Raw genomic sequence first — 17,530 nt, 5'->3', positions numbered from 1 at the left:
TATGTCGACACCCCCCAAAAAAATATAGAAAACTGTGTGTCAACTTTTTGACCTGTCAACATTTTAAATGTTGGGATTTTCACCCTGTCTGTATTTTGACCGTCAGTCAATGGTTTTTGGTATTTTCACCATCGGGACTAAACCCAGAAAGATGGGTCACTTATGGGGTGACTGACAATATCACAGGGGAGAGAGGGGAGAAGCTAAACTGAAAGTAACAAAGATGAAAGGACTGGAATAAGTAATAAAGAACTTTTCAACTTACAAAGTAATAAACTAATCAAATGCAAAAATAAACTGAAAATAAACCGCTGCCTATAAACGAGCCCACGGGTCACTTGATGAGATAAATTAATAGTGAGTGGAGCTCTGAACACACACGCACAAAATTACAGAGATAAAACAGCGCATTTAATCCAATAAACACTGAGGCACCTTCAGTGTCAGATGGAAGCAGATTTGAGGTTACTTCAAATGCCAAACCTCATATTTGCCATCAAACCACAGATTCTTCAAACAAGACGGCTGGAAGATGCAAAGGTCATAAATCTGAGACGGTGAAGATGTGTTATTTGGATATGTCGCATTAAATGAATGGCCGGGTCTATCCGCCACCCCGGCTCGCAACAGGACAACTTCTCAGCCCCCGGCCACAATGTTCTGTTTGTGCAAATCCCACAGGGCAACTTCCATTCCTCAAAATCAGATTACATTTTTTTTATTCCTTCATATCCAGACCCCAATATCCCCCAACACTTCAGAGCACCCCCCCCCCCCCCTTAAACACAGAATAAATACATATATACAGAACAACCTCCTGATTATCAAAATATGAAACTACAGAAACTTTAATGACAGTGACACAAATCATTTGAGAAGCATCGTTTCGGACTTTCCGTAAGTACTATTATATTTTTTTCTATTATTAATTAGGGGCTTCGTCAAATATTTATTAAAGAACATAGAAACATAGGTAGCGTGTGGATATTTTAGAGCCAGCATTTTGAGGCTTATAGGGGCACCTAGCAATGACAGCGAAACGCGCTAGTATTTTTATCCTCTCTTTATGACATTTGCACTAGGGGAAGGGGGGGGGGGGGGAGGGGCGGGGCAGGTTGCTGACTTCCCAGGCCGGCAGCTGAGGCGGACAACTGTCCCCCACTCATAGTATTTTTTTCTGTGTTGGAGGGGACAGCCAAGGGGGCGTGGCCCGGCCTTCTGGATTTGGTCACACTAACCCAAGTACCTGGGCCACAATCAGCTCTCGACAGCCCTGCAGGTGAACACACAGGTGATCCATTTACAAAACTGACTTTCAACTTTGACTCAGCTCCTAATGTATACTGGAAAACCTTGGCTGTAACTTCAAGTGCCTCAGGGATGCCTCAGGTTCTTTGGGCTGCAATCTCATGAATATAAGTTCGGCTTACAACATGACTATCTCCACTATGTGTTATAGATAACATTATTTTCAATATAAGTTATGAAGTAGAAAACAGCCCTACTTCTAAGTCTGGTAGCTTGTAAGGCATTTGGCCTGATTCTGCGTTGGAGTCAAAACAAAAAAAGAGTAAATTGCTTGGACAAAGCATGCTGCAACGCAAGGGGTGCAAATACACTTACAGTAGAGGGAATTCAAATGTTTTGTGGGAGCCCAAACGTAATGGGTGCCCATTGGAGCAATTTAATTGTGCCCCCGTGGGTGCGACTGACACTTGTGTGCAACTAATAGTACGGGGTTTAGCTGCGCAAACTGGCTAACCCGTTTGAAATACTGTTTGCGACGTCCATACTCAATTTTACACGCCCAAAGTGCTGACTTATCGCACATTGTCCCCCGCAGCTATTCGCGCCCAAACGGAGCAACAATTGAATTGCTCCATTGAACAGAAAAAAATATATAAACACCTAAGGGTGATCATATAAATACATGGCTGAAATGCATTGAAGGAAATATAAGGGCCCTACACACTGTGAGATCCGCCGCCGAGCTTCCCGACGGCAGATACGGCCGACGGGCGGCGGGGGGGCGGGGCAGTGATGGGGGTGTGAAGTTTCTTCACGTCACCCGGCTCCATAGCAGTGCAGGCAAATATGGACGAGATCGTCCATATTGGCCTGCATACACAAGCGACGGGGCACCAGCGATGAACGAGCGCAGGGCCGCGCATCGTTCATCGCTGGTGCCTCCACACTGAAAGATATGAACGGTATCTCGTTCATTAATGAAAGAGATCGTTCATATCTTTCACTCATATCGCCCAGTGTGTAGGGCCTAATAGAAAGATAAATGCATATACAGTATACGCTCTCGCAGGATTAAGTGAAAGTTATCCGACGACATAACCTCTGTAAGTTATTGCGACGTACAGAGTTAAATCTGTAATTGTAGAAACATTTATGTTATATATTGAAATGCGTTTTCTAATGTTTTTTTAACATTAGGCTGATGTGCTGTTTGTGGCGAGGCACGGGTGGGGAAACATGGCATGTTTCCACTTTCATCTGGTCTCACAGCAGGGTTACGGTATAATCTGTCTCAGGCCATAAGAAAGGTATTCTACATCCTAAATGACTCTGAAATAAATATACAAAGAACAGGAACCTGCGTACATTAAAAAGATACTTTCCAAACATTTATTTTGATACTCGTGTGCCAAGCCTATTTCCTCGCACCACCGTCATATGGCAGGAAACACGTCGAGGTTTCATCTGATTCACTCAACAGAGCTGAAATCCACAGATTACTAGCCCAGTGTAATGGCAGCTCTGTGGTCACGTAATATACAAAATCTTAATATAACCCTTTGCACAAATATTAATAATAAGCGTGTCTGCGATGTAGTAGGATTTCTCAGACCTTGTAAAGAAAACAGGTGGAGTTGTTGCCCATAGCAACCAATCGGATTCTAGTTATCATTTATCTAGTATATCCTTTAAAGTGATAGCTAGAAGTTGCTACAGGCAACACATCCACTTGTCCTTCTTTAGGACAGTATATATCCCCATAACTTCCTACAGGCAGGGCTGCCATCAGAAATTGTGGGGCCCGGGACTGACAAAAGAGATAGGTCCCCCCAGCAAAAAAAAAAAAAAAAAGATTCTGCCGCACCTCTCCTCCCTATGTGATGTCACACATCATGACGTTACATATAGGTGGAGCATTGCGGAAGGCTTGTTTTAAGTCCTCCCTATGCACCAGCACGCTGTTGTTGCGCTGCCTGTGCAGCTCTCTTGGTATTGGCAAGCCCCCTCTCTGTAAGGGCCCAGGACTGCAGTCCCCACAGTTCCCCCCTGGTGGCTGCCCTGCCTATAGGAAGAATGCACAACATTTCTTGGTGCAAAACATATAGTGAAACTGGGCTGAATTTATTGATAAGCCTGATTCATTGGGGTTACCGTTGGCGATAACATTGGGGGTAATTCCAAGTTGATCGCAGCAGGACATTTTTTAGCAACTGGGCAAAACCATGTGCACTGCAGTTGGAGGCAGATATAACATGTGCAGAGAGAGTTAGATTTGGGTGGGGTGTGTCCAATCTGCAATCTAATTTGCAGTGCAAAAATAAAGCAGCCAGTATTTACCCTGCACAGAAACAAAATAACCCACCCAAATCTAACTCTCTCTGCACATGTTATATCTGCCTCCCCTGCAGTGCACATGATTTTGCCCAACTGCTAAAAAATTTCCTGCTGCGATCAACTTGGAATTACCCCCATTGTTATCACCGGAAATAACCCTGATAGCGGCAAGACGATTTAACTGGGACTACAATGATACCGCTGCCATACCTATTCTGTCACCGCCATCCCAGGATGGTGATAAGGGAATGAAAGCAAATGTCCAATTGGTTGTGTACCAGGGATGGACATCGGAAGCCCGGCATTGATTTATTGCAATATTCCGGTATCAAATCTATTAGCCATTTCATTTGTATAGCCATCAATGGTTACTGTGTGTGCAAATGCAGAGGCAATCGGAGCTTTGCGCAAGAGAACATACGCTGAGCTGCGAACATCACTTCCAGGTGTGCGCAGCCGCATACAAGCCTATCAGTCATCAGATGGGCATTGGAAAGCTACATCCAATGGCTGGTAACAATCGAAAAATAATAGTTTTCCCATCGGATCGGGAACATCAATGGTTGCTAACCTTTGGATTCCGATGTTCATCCCTATTGTGTACAGGTATTGCACAAATGTACCCCATACAGCACTGAGTGTAACTAATGCTGGACATACACTAGGTCGATATCGTGTACGAATACACGACATCAACGCCTCAAACGATGCATCGTGTGCACATTGTACATGTTTTGTGTTGATTATGATGCAATGCGCGGTCCCGCAGGTAGAATGTCGTATCCTCTGATTATACGTGCAGCCCATATTATTGTATTGTAATTGTATAGACATGTCCAATGTTTTAGGCACATGCAATGCATCAAACGATTTTGAGTGGCTTTTCTCTGGATTATTTTTTTTGTTTTGTGATGCACACGATGGATTGTTTAAGGACGGGTCGTTAGCACATCGTTTGTCACTCGTGAGGGCGGGACTGCCAGGGAGCTTCCTGGGGAGTTCAAGGGAGATTGTGAGATGCCTCGCATCAGATGCGGGTCGTCCTAATGTATGGCCAGCACAAGTCATATATCATTATAATGCCCCTTTTAGGCAATTCTGAAGTTGCCGCTTGCATCTCCTACCTGTATTATAAAGACTGCAGAATCTTTCTTCAACTGACCATCAACCAAGAAGCCGACGTTGATGTCATCTGTGGCAACGAATGAGAACCGGTCGGAATCTGCCGGCCCCCCGTAGTGTCGGTAGGACAGGTGTCTGCTGATGACGTCAGCCTGGGAGAAGTCGCTCCGCTGCAGGAGCCTGCCACTCAGGTACAGCTGCCCGTGTTGGGGAAACTCAGTGATTGTGTAGCTTAATTTTTCCACCGGGCTGTCTGGGTCAGTTAGCTGTAGAACATCAGGAGAAATCACCATCATTCCACCTTCCAGTATCTGAAGGCCCTTATTATTCAGGAGCGTTGGCGGAATCCGGTCTCGGCGCTCAACCAAGAACTCTAATGACCCATCTCTTGCGTCCAGGCCGTTGCTCACAGTGAAACTATGCAGAGTAAAACATAGGAAAATCCATCATCTAAGGTTAATGATGTGTATAGTGCAGAAATGATTTGTTGCATCATGAAAACAAAAGTTATACACTATAGATGGAGCTTTTCGGTCTTCCTACGGAGATGCAGGGTCGGTCTAACAAAGGAGGAACATGACAAAATCAAGGACCTGTATATACAAGAGCAGAGCTAAAGTGTGACATTTTATAGAGGACCATAATACTATTCAAGCAGAGAATAAGTCAGAGCGGGGGCATGGAGATGTGGGCCACAGGTGACGACAGTGTGCAGGGCTGCTAGAGGCCCAAGGGCCACTTGCTGCCCATCTTTGCTTTTAGAGACGTGTGCGGTGGTCTCTTCTATAGATTCACCCAGATCCTGGCTAAGACCCTATAGGGCCATAGGGAGGATATTGGTATATTTAAGGACGCCACTTCCACTCACTTTGCTTTGTCTCCATTTATTTCTAGTTTTTTTTTTACCTTTCTTTTATTGGTATGTTCACCCCCTCCAATACTGAGTCAAAGGACCAGCCGAACAACTGATCTCTCTGCCTAGTGTGTACCCATCTTAACTGTGCACGTGGACCAACCATGTTGCAATGCAAGGGAAGCAAATACATACATTGGGGTAAATTTACTAAGATGGGAGTTGTATTTAAGATGGGATGTTGCCTATAGTAACCAATCAGATTACAGGTATTATCTTCTAGAAGGTGCTAGATAAAGGAGTAGATTCTGATTGGTTGCTATGGGCAACATCCCATCTTAAATAGAACTCCCATCTTAGTAAATTTACCCCATTAACTTTATGTCATACTTACCTACTTTTAATTTCTCCTCTCTGGGAGAAGCCCAGAGAGGATACGCTGCAGGAGACTTCGGGGGGGGGGGGGGGGAGCCGGTTTGTGACATCACCAAGCCCCGCCTCCACATCGGGAAAATGCAGCGATTAGCGGGTCCAAGGGAAGGGGGCAAGGCTAAAATGGTGCAATTTACATAATTTTAGCCCCTCCCCCACGAAACGGACCCGCGAATACCGGGGGGGGGGGGGGGAGGGGGAGCCGGTTTGTGACATCACCAAGCCCCGCCTCCACATCGGGAAAATGCAGCGATTTGCGGGTCCAAGGGAAGGGGGCAAGGCTAAAATGGTGCAATTTACATAATTTTAGCCTCTCCCCCACGAAACGGACTCGCGAATACCGGTAAGTATCTCTTCACTAGGGTGCGGGCAGGATGAGAGAGGTCTGTCTGCTCTTCCGGGGCTGCGGGGGGGGGGGGGGGCTACCCCAAATATCGAGAGCCTCCCACAACTTCCTGGAGAGTAAGTAAGTACGCTTTATGTTTACATTGCGATTTAGGTTTCAGTTTGGACACCCCCTCCCAAATCGAAATCTCTCTGCACATTTTAACAAAGTTTACGTGCTCTTACTTACTTTATTCCCAAACCAGAATCTCCACGCTTTGATATATCTCCCCCAATACTTTCATATCTATACATTTTTTGCCCATATTACAACGTGAATGCCGCCTGATAGTCCTGAATTTCCTCAGTCACGTATTTCCTTAGCCCGGCGGAGCCCAACTCATGATTCCATATTACTTTCTTTTTTTTTGTATTATTATTATTTTTTCCTCCCCCTCCCAGGGCTCACAAATCTGTGAAAATCCCTGTAATCTAATTGTGAACATCATCGTCAGGAGCGTCCAGCCCTGGCAGTCGGTCTATCTGCCAAGCGCTGACAGATTGGAGGTTACGCATGTGTTGAGCAGATGGGTAAAGTTAAAAGAAACACACACACAAAAAAAAAAAAAGCAATTTATTAAATCACCTGGAACCAGCAGCTCAATTCCAAAAATAGTGAGAATGAAATATAGCAGGGAACGGCACGGGAAGCTGGCACCGGTATACACCAGAAGGTGCCGGTTACAAAACAAGATAAACATTTTGAGAAGCCTCAGCTGTGTTGGAGAATAATGAGCCATTATTTAACCCAATAAAGCTTACCCCTAGAAATTAATTTAAGAAGGTTCGGCTTCTTCATGTTTTTCTGCTTATCTATAATCTGTATTTTGGCATCTGGTTGGCGTGATGTTCGACAAGCCGGCACCTTAGCTGCTCGGTGGAGAGTGTGGGATGTTGTTGCCGGAGTTAATGTTACTGCTTCTTAGGGTGTTGAATGCGATGCACAGATGGTCCCATCTCTCACAGATAATCTCTTTCATGCTCTCTGTCTGCTTACATCTAAGGCATGCAGTGTCCAACGCTAAGATCGGGAATTAGTCAATATTAAATGAATGCGGGATGCCGCCTGTACTGGGCTGAAGGAACCACTGCTAACATTCGCTGCTGGACATTTATGAAAACTGACGGACTGGCAGCTCTGCGAATAAAAGACAAAACTAAATATAAGCTGCCTCCATAGCAACTAGGTTACAATTGTCGTTTTTTTTCCCAAACACAGTTTAGGAAGTGAAAACAAACGTCTGGTTACCTGCTCTGGCTTCCAGCGTATGTTACTCCAGCACCTATTTGTGTATATAAATATTCCCCGGAGAGTTCATAGTTCGCCAAAGTGTTTAATTTAATGTATACAATAGAGGGCATTTTGGGAAAAAATGAATGAAGGGGTATGTGTATAGTGTAGAAAGGGGGAATGTTAAAAATTAAGAAGACTTTCCGTTAAATATGGGCGTCTATGACCACTATACGTGGCAGGGCAGGTACTCATTTAAATAACTAGTATAGGAGTCTGTGGAATATGGTCTTAATTCAGACCTGATCGCAGCAGCAACATTTTTCTGTAATGGACAAAACCATGTGCACTGCAGGTGGGCAGATGTAACATGTGCAGAGAGAGTTAGACTTGGGTGGGGTGTGTTCAAACTGAAATGCACATGGGTTGGCCCATTAGAGGAAGATTTTGCTGCTGCGATCAGGTCTGAATTAGGCCCTATATACGGAATTCCGGCAGATGGGATTCCGGCGGTCATAAGACCGACACCGACATCCCGATGCACAGAATCCTGACAGGCAGCCTAAGCCTCCCCAGTGGTGCCTAAACCTACCCCCCCCTCCACATCCTAACCCTCCCTTCCCCACAGCCTCTCCCTAAACTTCCCTCCGCAGCCTAAACCTCCCCCCCCCCCCCCAGCTAAAATCTAGGAGACCCCGCAATACTTATGTTCAGAATGCCGGCGTTTGGGATTCCAGCGTCAGGATTCCAGTTGATGTTGGAGTTCCGGCGCAGGGATTTTGCCGTGTGTTGGGATTCCGGCATGCTGACCGCATCTCGAGACAATCGCCCATTCTAATGAAAAGCATATAGTGCTGCAGATCATTCTATCACGTAGAGCCCTAGGGGGAGATGCACTAAGCAGTACCAGGTTAAACCCTGCGGGGGCCCCCAGGCATTGGATATCTCGGGGCCCCCCTCGCAAATTATCTCCTAATACGTTTTTAATTTTCCCAACCGACGGTCTATGATCCGGAAACTGTAATGTGAGTCTGATAGTTTAAGTTGTTAATGGGTACATTACATTAATGCAGAGTTTTCGCTATAGAGTCTTTAATGCAAAGTTTTCCTGAGTTGATAAATTTTTCTTTCTTTTGGAAACAATTTAAGAAAGCCTGATTGTGATTTTCTTTCAAGATCAAATCAATATTATTTTGATCTGTTGTCGCAGAGCCCCTACAAGGCGTGGGGCCAATAGACCGGTGCCTACTCTGCCTATTTAGTGATCTGGCACTGGAGATAAGCCTTGGAGAGAGATAAAGTGGACAGAGATAAAGTACGGGATGTAGTTATGATCACCGGGATCCCGACCGCCAGAATGCCGGCAGAGGGCCCTGGACTATTTCTACTTTGTTGCACTTTCCCCCCCTGTTGGCATTCTGGCGGCCTGGATCCCAGCGTCGGTGTGCTGACCGTCGGGATCCCAACCACTCATCACCCGTAGCCAACCCTAAAGTACCAGACAATCAGCTTCTTAACTGTCGTGTTACAGGCTGTGTTTGAAAAATTACAGGAGCTGGTTGATTGGGTGGTATTCATGTGACCGCCGGTCAGCTGACCGACAGTCACATGACCTCCGTGAGCCCGACGGCTCACGATCCCGATGGTCGGCATGCCGACCAACATGGACTATTTCCACTCGTGGGTGTCCACGACACCCATAGAGTGGGAATAGAACCCGTGGCGACCGCAGGTCGCCACCGAGCCCGCAACGTGGCGAGCGCAGCGTGGCGAGCGCAGCGAGCCCGCAAGGGGCTTGCTGCACTCGCCCCTCCCCGCCGGGATCCCGGCGTCGGTATGCTGCCGGGATCCCGGCGTCGGTAAGGTGACCGGCGGTCAGGAGACCGCCGGTCACCAGTACTACACCCGGTTGGTTGGTACTTTATCTCTCTCCACTTTTTCATTCTCCAAAGCTCGGTACATCTTGCCACTGTTTTGATAACCGGTATATTATGACCAGTATATAATGCAAAATGCCAATTTTAGTGACCAGTATGCCCAACAAAACATAAAGTGATAGATTTACAATAAAGAACTAGGATTAGGTTTAGGCCACTAAAAGGGAGGGTTAGGAGGCCATTGGGGGAAGGTAAGTAAAGGGAGGCTTAGGAGGCCATTGGGGGAAGGTAAGTAAAGGGAGGGTTAGGAGGCTATTGGGGGAAGGTAGGTAAAGGGAGGGTTAGGAGGCCATTGGGGGAAGGTAAGTAAAGGGAGGGTTAGGAGGCCATTGGGGGAAGGTAAGTAAAGGGAGGGTTAGGAAGCCATTGGGGGAAGGTAAGTAAAGGGAGGGTTAGGAGGCCATTGGGGGAAGGTAAGTAAAGGGAGCGTTAGGAGGCCATAAGGGGAAGGTAAGTAAAGGGAGGGTTAGGAGGCCATTGGGGGAAGGTAAGTAAAGGGAGGGTTAGGAGGCCATTGGGGGAAGGTAAGTAAAGGGAGGGTTAGGAGGCCATTGGGGGAAGGTAAGTAAAGGGAGGGTTAGGAAGCCATTGGGGGAAGGTAAGTAAAGGGAGGGTTAGGAGGCCATTGGGGGAAGGTAAGTAAAGGGAGGGTTAGGAGGCCATTAGGGGAAGGTAAGTAAAGGGAGGGTTAGGAGGCCATTTGGGGAAGGTAAGTAAAGGGAGGGTTAGGAGGCCATTGGGGGAAGATAAGTAAAGGGAGGGTTAGGAAGCCATTGGGGGAAGGTAAGTAAAGGGAGGGTTAGGAGGCCATTGGGGGAAGGTAAGTAAAGGGAGGGTTAGGAGGCCATTTGGGGAAGGTAAGTAAAGGAAGGGTTAGGAAGCCATTGGGGAAGGTAAGTAAAGGGAGGGTTAGGAGGTCATTGGGGGAAGGTAAGTAAAGGGAGGGTTAGAAGGCCATTGGGGAAAGGTAAGTATACTTACCTTGCCCTGTTGGGATTATGAACATCGGGATGCCGTGGTTGGTATTCTGACGCCGGACTCCCGAACGCCGGCATATATATGAATGTATAAAAGATAACATGCGACTTTCTAAGGTCCTGACTTTCTCCCTGAGCTGAACGTTATTACTACAACTGCTGATTGTCAGAGAAGACTTCAGAGAAGGGTTTCCTTACATTGAAATGTTGTCTTTGTTTCCTTCCAGTTTCTTGTTAGTTTGCACAGAAGCGAGAGAGAAATTTTAGAGAACACATTTTATGGAGAAAAATAAATAAATATATATTTACATCATGGTTTACTGTTGTGTTCAGGCGACATAATAGGCGGCATATGCTTATTTCATTGAAAATGACATTGCCATCTGGGAGAAGACGTCTTAGGTTTCACCTCATAATATTTAGAGCCTCTTCAAAAACAATGTTTATTTGTTTAGAGCCCACATGAAAACGGAATTGCATGAGCGTGCTTATTGTAATAATGAATATATTTATGATACTTTTTATGGGTTTTTTTTTTAAATAGTTTTTATGTGATAAATAAATGTGTTTGTAAAACAGAACTGTAGCATTTAAAACAATTATGGAAAAGTTTTCCATATGGTTAAAGAACTTATGTAAATATTTCCGTTTGTCTTCACAACCTCACAACAACGGTGGTTGGCGATATATACACTTGGAGGTTTTCACTAAACTCATTTGGAGGGACCCCCACTGAGAGTAGAGGTTTTAAAGCCTGGGGTGGGGGAGGTTATTGCTCCAAAGTTGACTTCCCCCTCGCAATTTTGGGACAAAAAATGCCGTTCAGTCCAGTTTCCATTGGATAAGCTCTAGCCCAAGTAAAAATCTGCTGATGCTGATCAACTTAAACGTGGAAATATTTTTTGGGTCTCAAACGTGAAAAAGGGAAATGAGAATATAAGGAAATACAGTATCGAATGTGAAAAGGGGAAATGGGAATATAAGGAAATACACCTCGAACGTGAAAAGGGGAAATGAGAATATAAGGAAATACAGTCTCGAATATGAAAAGGGGAAATGATAATATAAGGAAATACAGTCTCGAATGTGAAAAGGGGAAATGGGAATATAAGGAAATACAGTCTCGAACGTGAAAAGGGGAAATGAGAATATAAGGAAATACAGTCTCGAATGTGAAAAGGGGAAATGGGAATATAAGGAAATACAGTCTCGAACGTGAAAAGGGGAAATTAGAATATAAGGAAATACAGTCTCGAATGTGAAAAGGGGAATATAAGGAAATACGCCTCGAACGTGAAAAGGGGAAATGAGAATATAAGGAAATACAGTCTCGAATGTGAAAAGGGGAAATGAGAATATAAGGAAATACAGTCTCGAACGTGAAAAGGGGAAATGGGAATATAAGGAAATACAGTCTCGAACGTGAAAAGGGGAAATGAGAATATAAGGAAATACAGTCTCGAACGTGAAAAGGGGAAATGAGAATATAAGGAAATATAGTCTCGAACGTGAAAAGGGGAAATGAGAATATAAGGAAATATAGTCTCGAATGTGAAAAGGGGAAATGGGAATATAAGGAAATACACCGCGAACGTGAAAAGGGGAAATGAGAATATAAGGAAATACAGTCTCGAATGTGAAAAGGGGAAATGAGAATATAAGGAAATACAGTCTCGAACGTGAAAAGGGGAAATGAGAATATAAGGAAATACAGTCTCGAATGTGAAAAGGGGAAATGAGAATATAAGGAAATACAGTCTCGAACGTGAAAAGGGGAATTGAGAATATAAGGAAATACATGTCAGGTCCGGGTGTTTTTGTGAATCCGTTAACCCGGGACCAACCACAGGTGTAGGTGCTGGGCTATGAAGAAAGCAGGGAGGACGAAGAAAGTTCCGATTCATATATTTATTCAAAATAACAATTCAGTAAAGAGTTAACTGACAAGTTGTTAATCATCATATTATACTGAAGTATTGCAGGAATAATATGCAAGAGAAAACTCAAAAATACATAAAAGAAATGTTCATGGAAACATATGCAAAACAAGCTGATGAATAAATGTTGGATTGTCCAAATATAAACGAGCTTTGATGCTGAACTGCAGAATATGATTAACTGGATAATGCAGACATGAAGAGATAACTGTAAGGATTTGCAATGGAGTTTTGAGAGTTAACTGAGAGACTGTGAAGAATTATCCTTGTTATGACAACATAGCAAATATAAACAAGCTTTGATGCTGAACTGCAGAATGTTATTAACTGGATAATGCAGACATGAAGAGATAACTGTAAGGATTTGCAATGGAGTTTTGAGAGTTAACTGAGAGACTGAAGAATTATCCTTGTAATGACAACATAGCAAATAAAAGTACTGAATTGGGTTACTTGCGGGTTCCGGAGATCACTGTGAAACTGTAGTAGAAGACAAGGTGATGAATGGGTTAAATGCAGAGTTGAACAAACGAACAGCTGAGAGAAACAGAATCCTCCAGACTTTGAATGATAGGCAGACTGACAAGGTAACCTCATGCAGGACACTGGGAATCCAACTATTTCCAATAGGAGTGCAATTAACTGACAGCACAGCAGAGAGCCGGTGGATCTTTCAGCAGTGAAGGCTGCAGACGGACCTCTGGGAACGGAGGCGATATCTGGACCACGGGAATCACACAGGAATGCACGGAGAGAGCTCAGAGCTAGAGCACAGCTTTGATACAACAAAGCACTGGCCCAGAGTAACATAATCCCAGCCTACTTAAAGGCAGCACAAGCACGGGATTGGCTTACACCTGCCCACAGGTGTTTTCACAAGTGCTCTGTATTAGCTATTTGGTCTCCAACATGGCCACCTCCTATACAGCAGACACACTGCAGTGCCTTAGGCCATTTGGTCCCCGCACTCACAGTTCCCAGACTCTGCATTACCTGTGCCATTGATCACGCCGTGTCCCCACACGGGCGCACAGCACCGCGAGCAACTGCACTGGCAACGGATGAACCCCAGAACCCGCAGAGGTAAGAGACCGGTTCGTGACAGTACCCCCTCCTCTAAGGGTGGTCTCCGAACACCTTTGAACCTTATCAGGATTTTTGGAGAAGTATTTCTTGGAGCATGAACATCTTCAGAGAAAACCCAGGATCTTTCCTCTGGACCGTAACCCTTCCAGTCGACCAGAAACTGTAAACGTCCATATCGGGAACGTGAGTCCACAATCTCTTTAACTTCAAATTCCTCATTCTGCAAAGAGTGAACTTTAGGAGATTTGGACTGGGTAGTACGGAACTTATTGAGAATCAAAGGCTTCAGTAAAGATGTATGAAAGGCGTTAGGAATTCTCAAAGACGGTGGCAACTTGACTTTGTATGACACAGGGTTGAGTACCTTAACAATGGGAAATGGACCAATAAATTTGGGAGCAAATTTCTTAGAAGGAACTTTGAACTTGAGATTGCGTGTAGAAATCCAAACTTGGTCTCCCACTTTGTAACTCGGTACAGCTTTACGTTTTCTATCTGCAAAAGATTTATAACGAGCGGAAGTTTTGACCAAGGACTTACGTACACAACTCCAGATGCTAGATAGACGTTGAAGCTCTTGATCTGCTGCTGGAACCTCTAGGGCTGGCAATGGATGAAACTCTGGTGGAGAACTTCTTGGACTCTTATGTTGGGCACATTTAGGACATGCTGCTATAAACTCTTGGACATCGGCTTTGAGACGTGGCCACCAATAAGACTGTTGAATAAATTTGAGAGTCTTTAGAACCCCAGGATGACCCATGAAGGAAGAGGAGTGAGCCCAGGTAAGCAGCCGTTTTCGAAGACTTGTGGCGACAAAGGTCTTGCCAGGCGGAGGAACTGGAGAGGTTCGAGTCATTAAGAAGGACGTAGGATTCACAATGGCTTGATTCGTGGTAGCATCATTTAATTCAGAAGAAGCAAAGGACCGGGAAAGGGCATCTGCCTTTTTGTTCTGAGACCCTGGACGATAGGTGAGTTTGAAATCAAATCGTGAGAAGAAAAGCGCCCATCGAGCTTGTCGTGGATTCAAACACTGAGCTGACTGCAGATACAGAAGATTCTTATGATCAGTATAAACTGTAATGCGATGTTGTGCTCCTTCTAGAAGGTATCTCCACTCCTCAAATGCCAACTTGATGGCAAGTAACTCTTGCTCACCGATTGCATAATTACGTTCTGCCGGGAGGAACTTACGGGAGAAATATCCACAGGGATGGACCTTTTTATCTTCAAAGACTTGTGACAACACAGCTCCTACTGCTTCTGTAGATGCATCCACCTCTAGTAGAAAGGGACGATTCAAATCAGGCTGTCGAAGAATAGGGGCTGACACAAAGGCTTGCTTTAAATCAGAGAAGGCTTTGATTGCTTCAGAAGACCAGTTCATAGGATTTGCTCCCTTGCGAGTTAAGGCTGTGATAGGAGCAGCTAACATAGAATAATTCTTAATGAATCTCCTATAGAAATTAGCAAAGCCAAGAAATCGCTGAATCCCCTTGAGAGTTGTAGGAGTGGACCAATCCCGGATAGCTCGCGTCTCTGGGATGGATAGCGGATGAATTTGTCCCCTAGGAGGGGTCTTGCCCGGAACCAGGACGACTGGGCAGTCCCATTCACGATGAGGAGGTAGAGAGTCTGCTGCTTGCTTACTGGAAACATCCGCAAGGGATTGATACACCGGAGGTAGATCGGAAAGGCTAATTGACCGAAGAGGTACAATTGTAGCTACACAGTCCTTGGTACAAGATTTACCCCATGAAAGGACTTCCATGGTTTGCCAATTAAGTTGAGGATTATGTTTCTGCAGCCAAGGTAAACCAAGTATCACATCTTGAGAGGCTTTGGGAATCACGTAGAAGGAGAGGTATTCGGAATGGAGCTCACCAACTTTCATCTTGAGACATACGGTTCGATGAGTAATTATACCATCTGGAATTCGACTTCCATCCACTGCTGTAACAGCAACTGCTGCTTCCAGGGGCATGGTTTGAACTTTAGACCGTATGACAAAGGCTGAGGAGATGAAGTTCTTGGCTGCCCCGGAATCTAGGAGGGCTGAAACTTTCACTGTAGAACTTGGAACTTCTAATTGAATAGACAAGGTTGGCTCTTTCCCAGAACGTGATTCTAAAGTAACTCCTAGCTTAACCTCTCTTGAATAAGCTAGGAGGCGAGAGTTTCCCGGTCGGAGTTTGCAGAATTTAACTAAATGTTCGGAGGACCCACAGTACATGCAGAGGTTACCCTGTCGACGACGAAGTCGTTCCTCCTCTGTGAGGCGAGAGTGCCCAATCTGCATAGGTTCTTCAGTCATTACTGGAGACTGTGATGAAGAATCTTGTCGAGGTCTAGGATGATCACGTGGACTGGATCGCTCTGCCCTGGATTTCTCTAAACATCGCTCCCTGTAACGTAGATCAAGTTTGTTACAGAGAGAAATCAATTCATCCAGTTTAATTGGCACATCCCGGATAGTTAAATCATCCTTGATTCTCTCTGAAAGTCCATTCCAAAACGCGGCGATCAGGGCCTCCTCATTCCAGTTTAACTCTGAAGACAACGTGCGAAACTGAATAATATATTGACTGACAGGACGTAAACCTTGACGTAGACGGAGAATCTCCAAGGATGCTGAGGTGGTCCTGCCTGGTTCGTCAAAGATTCTCCGGAAGGAAGATACAAACTCTTTGTAATTAGAGAGGATAGGATCACCTCTCTCCCATAATGGTGATGCCCACTCCAGAGCCTGACCAGAGAGGAGGGCAATAATATATGCAACCTTAGAACGAGCTGATGGGAAACTGGCGGACATCAGTTCGAACTGGATCTCGCATTGATTCAGGAATCCTCTGCAAAGTTTTGGAGTCCCGTCAAACTTACTTGGAGAGGGTAACTGCAAGCGGGACGTAGGCAGCATCACAGGAGAAGCTGTAGTGGTAACTGGGACATCTGGGGTTGGAATCTGGACTTGGAACGTTTTAATAGCCGTATGAAGAGTCTCTAAACGGTCTGCCATAGTTTGCATAAACTGCACTATTTGTGTCTGTATAGACTCCTGGTTTTCCAGACGGGAAAGGATATCTGACGTAGCACCGCCTCCTGCGAATTGGTCACTTGACGGATCCATGTGGCCAGTGCTTACTGTCAGGTCCGGGTGTTTTTGTGAATCCGTTAACCCGGGACCAACCACAGGTGTAGGTGCTGGGCTATGAAGAAAGCAGGGAGGACGAAGAAAGTTCCGATTCATATATTTATTCAAAATAACAATTCAGTAAAGAGTTAACTGACAAGTTGTTAATCATCATATTATACTGAAGTATTGCAGGAATAATATGCAAGAGAAAACTCAAAAATACATAAAAGAAATGTTCATGGAAACATATGCAAAACAAGCTGATGAATAAATGTTGGATTGTCCAAATATAAACGAGCTTTGATGCTGAACTGCAGAATATGATTAACTGGATAATGCAGACATGAAGAGATAACTGTAAGGATTTGCAATGGAGTTTTGAGAGTTAACTGAGAGACTGTGAAGAATTATCCTTGTTATGACAACATAGCAAATATAAACAAGCTTTGATGCTGAACTGCAGAATGTTATTAACTGGATAATGCAGACATGAAGAGATAACTGTAAGGATTTGCAATGGAGTTTTGAGAGTTAACTGAGAGACTGAAGAATTATCCTTGTAATGACAACATAGCAAATAAAAGTACTGAATTGGGTTACTTGCGGGTTCCGGAGATCACTGTGAAACTGTAGTAGAAGACAAGGTGATGAATGGGTTAAATGCAGAGTTGAACAAACGAACAGCTGAGAGAAACAGAATCCTCCAGACTTTGAATGATAGGCAGACTGACAAGGTAACCTCATGCAGGACACTGGGAATCCAACTATTTCCAATAGGAGTGCAATTAACTGACAGCACAGCAGAGAGCCGGTGGATCTTTCAGCAGTGAAGGCTGCAGACGGACCACGGGAA

The 17,530-nt window shown here is 44.8% G+C and overlaps 1 protein-coding gene across 1 annotated transcript in view; it reads right to left on the bottom strand.

Annotated features, from left to right (window-relative positions):
* The window catches only part of LOC134958707 (FRAS1-related extracellular matrix protein 1-like), a 364,054-nt gene that overhangs the window by 143,972 nt on the left and 202,552 nt on the right, over positions 1-17,530 (bottom strand). Inside the window, exon 25 of the mRNA XM_063941462.1 lies at positions 4,707-5,121. Within this exon, the coding sequence (XP_063797532.1) occupies positions 4,707-5,121 (415 nt within the window). The remainder of the gene's footprint in view (positions 1-4,706; positions 5,122-17,530) is intronic.

Source organism: Pseudophryne corroboree, chromosome 9 (assembly GCF_028390025.1).
Source record: "Pseudophryne corroboree isolate aPseCor3 chromosome 9, aPseCor3.hap2, whole genome shotgun sequence".
Classification (NCBI taxonomy): domain Eukaryota; kingdom Metazoa; phylum Chordata; class Amphibia; order Anura; family Myobatrachidae; genus Pseudophryne; species Pseudophryne corroboree.
The sequence above is the reverse complement of the archived record's forward strand: the minus strand, read 5'-3'. Positions and strand labels throughout refer to the sequence as shown.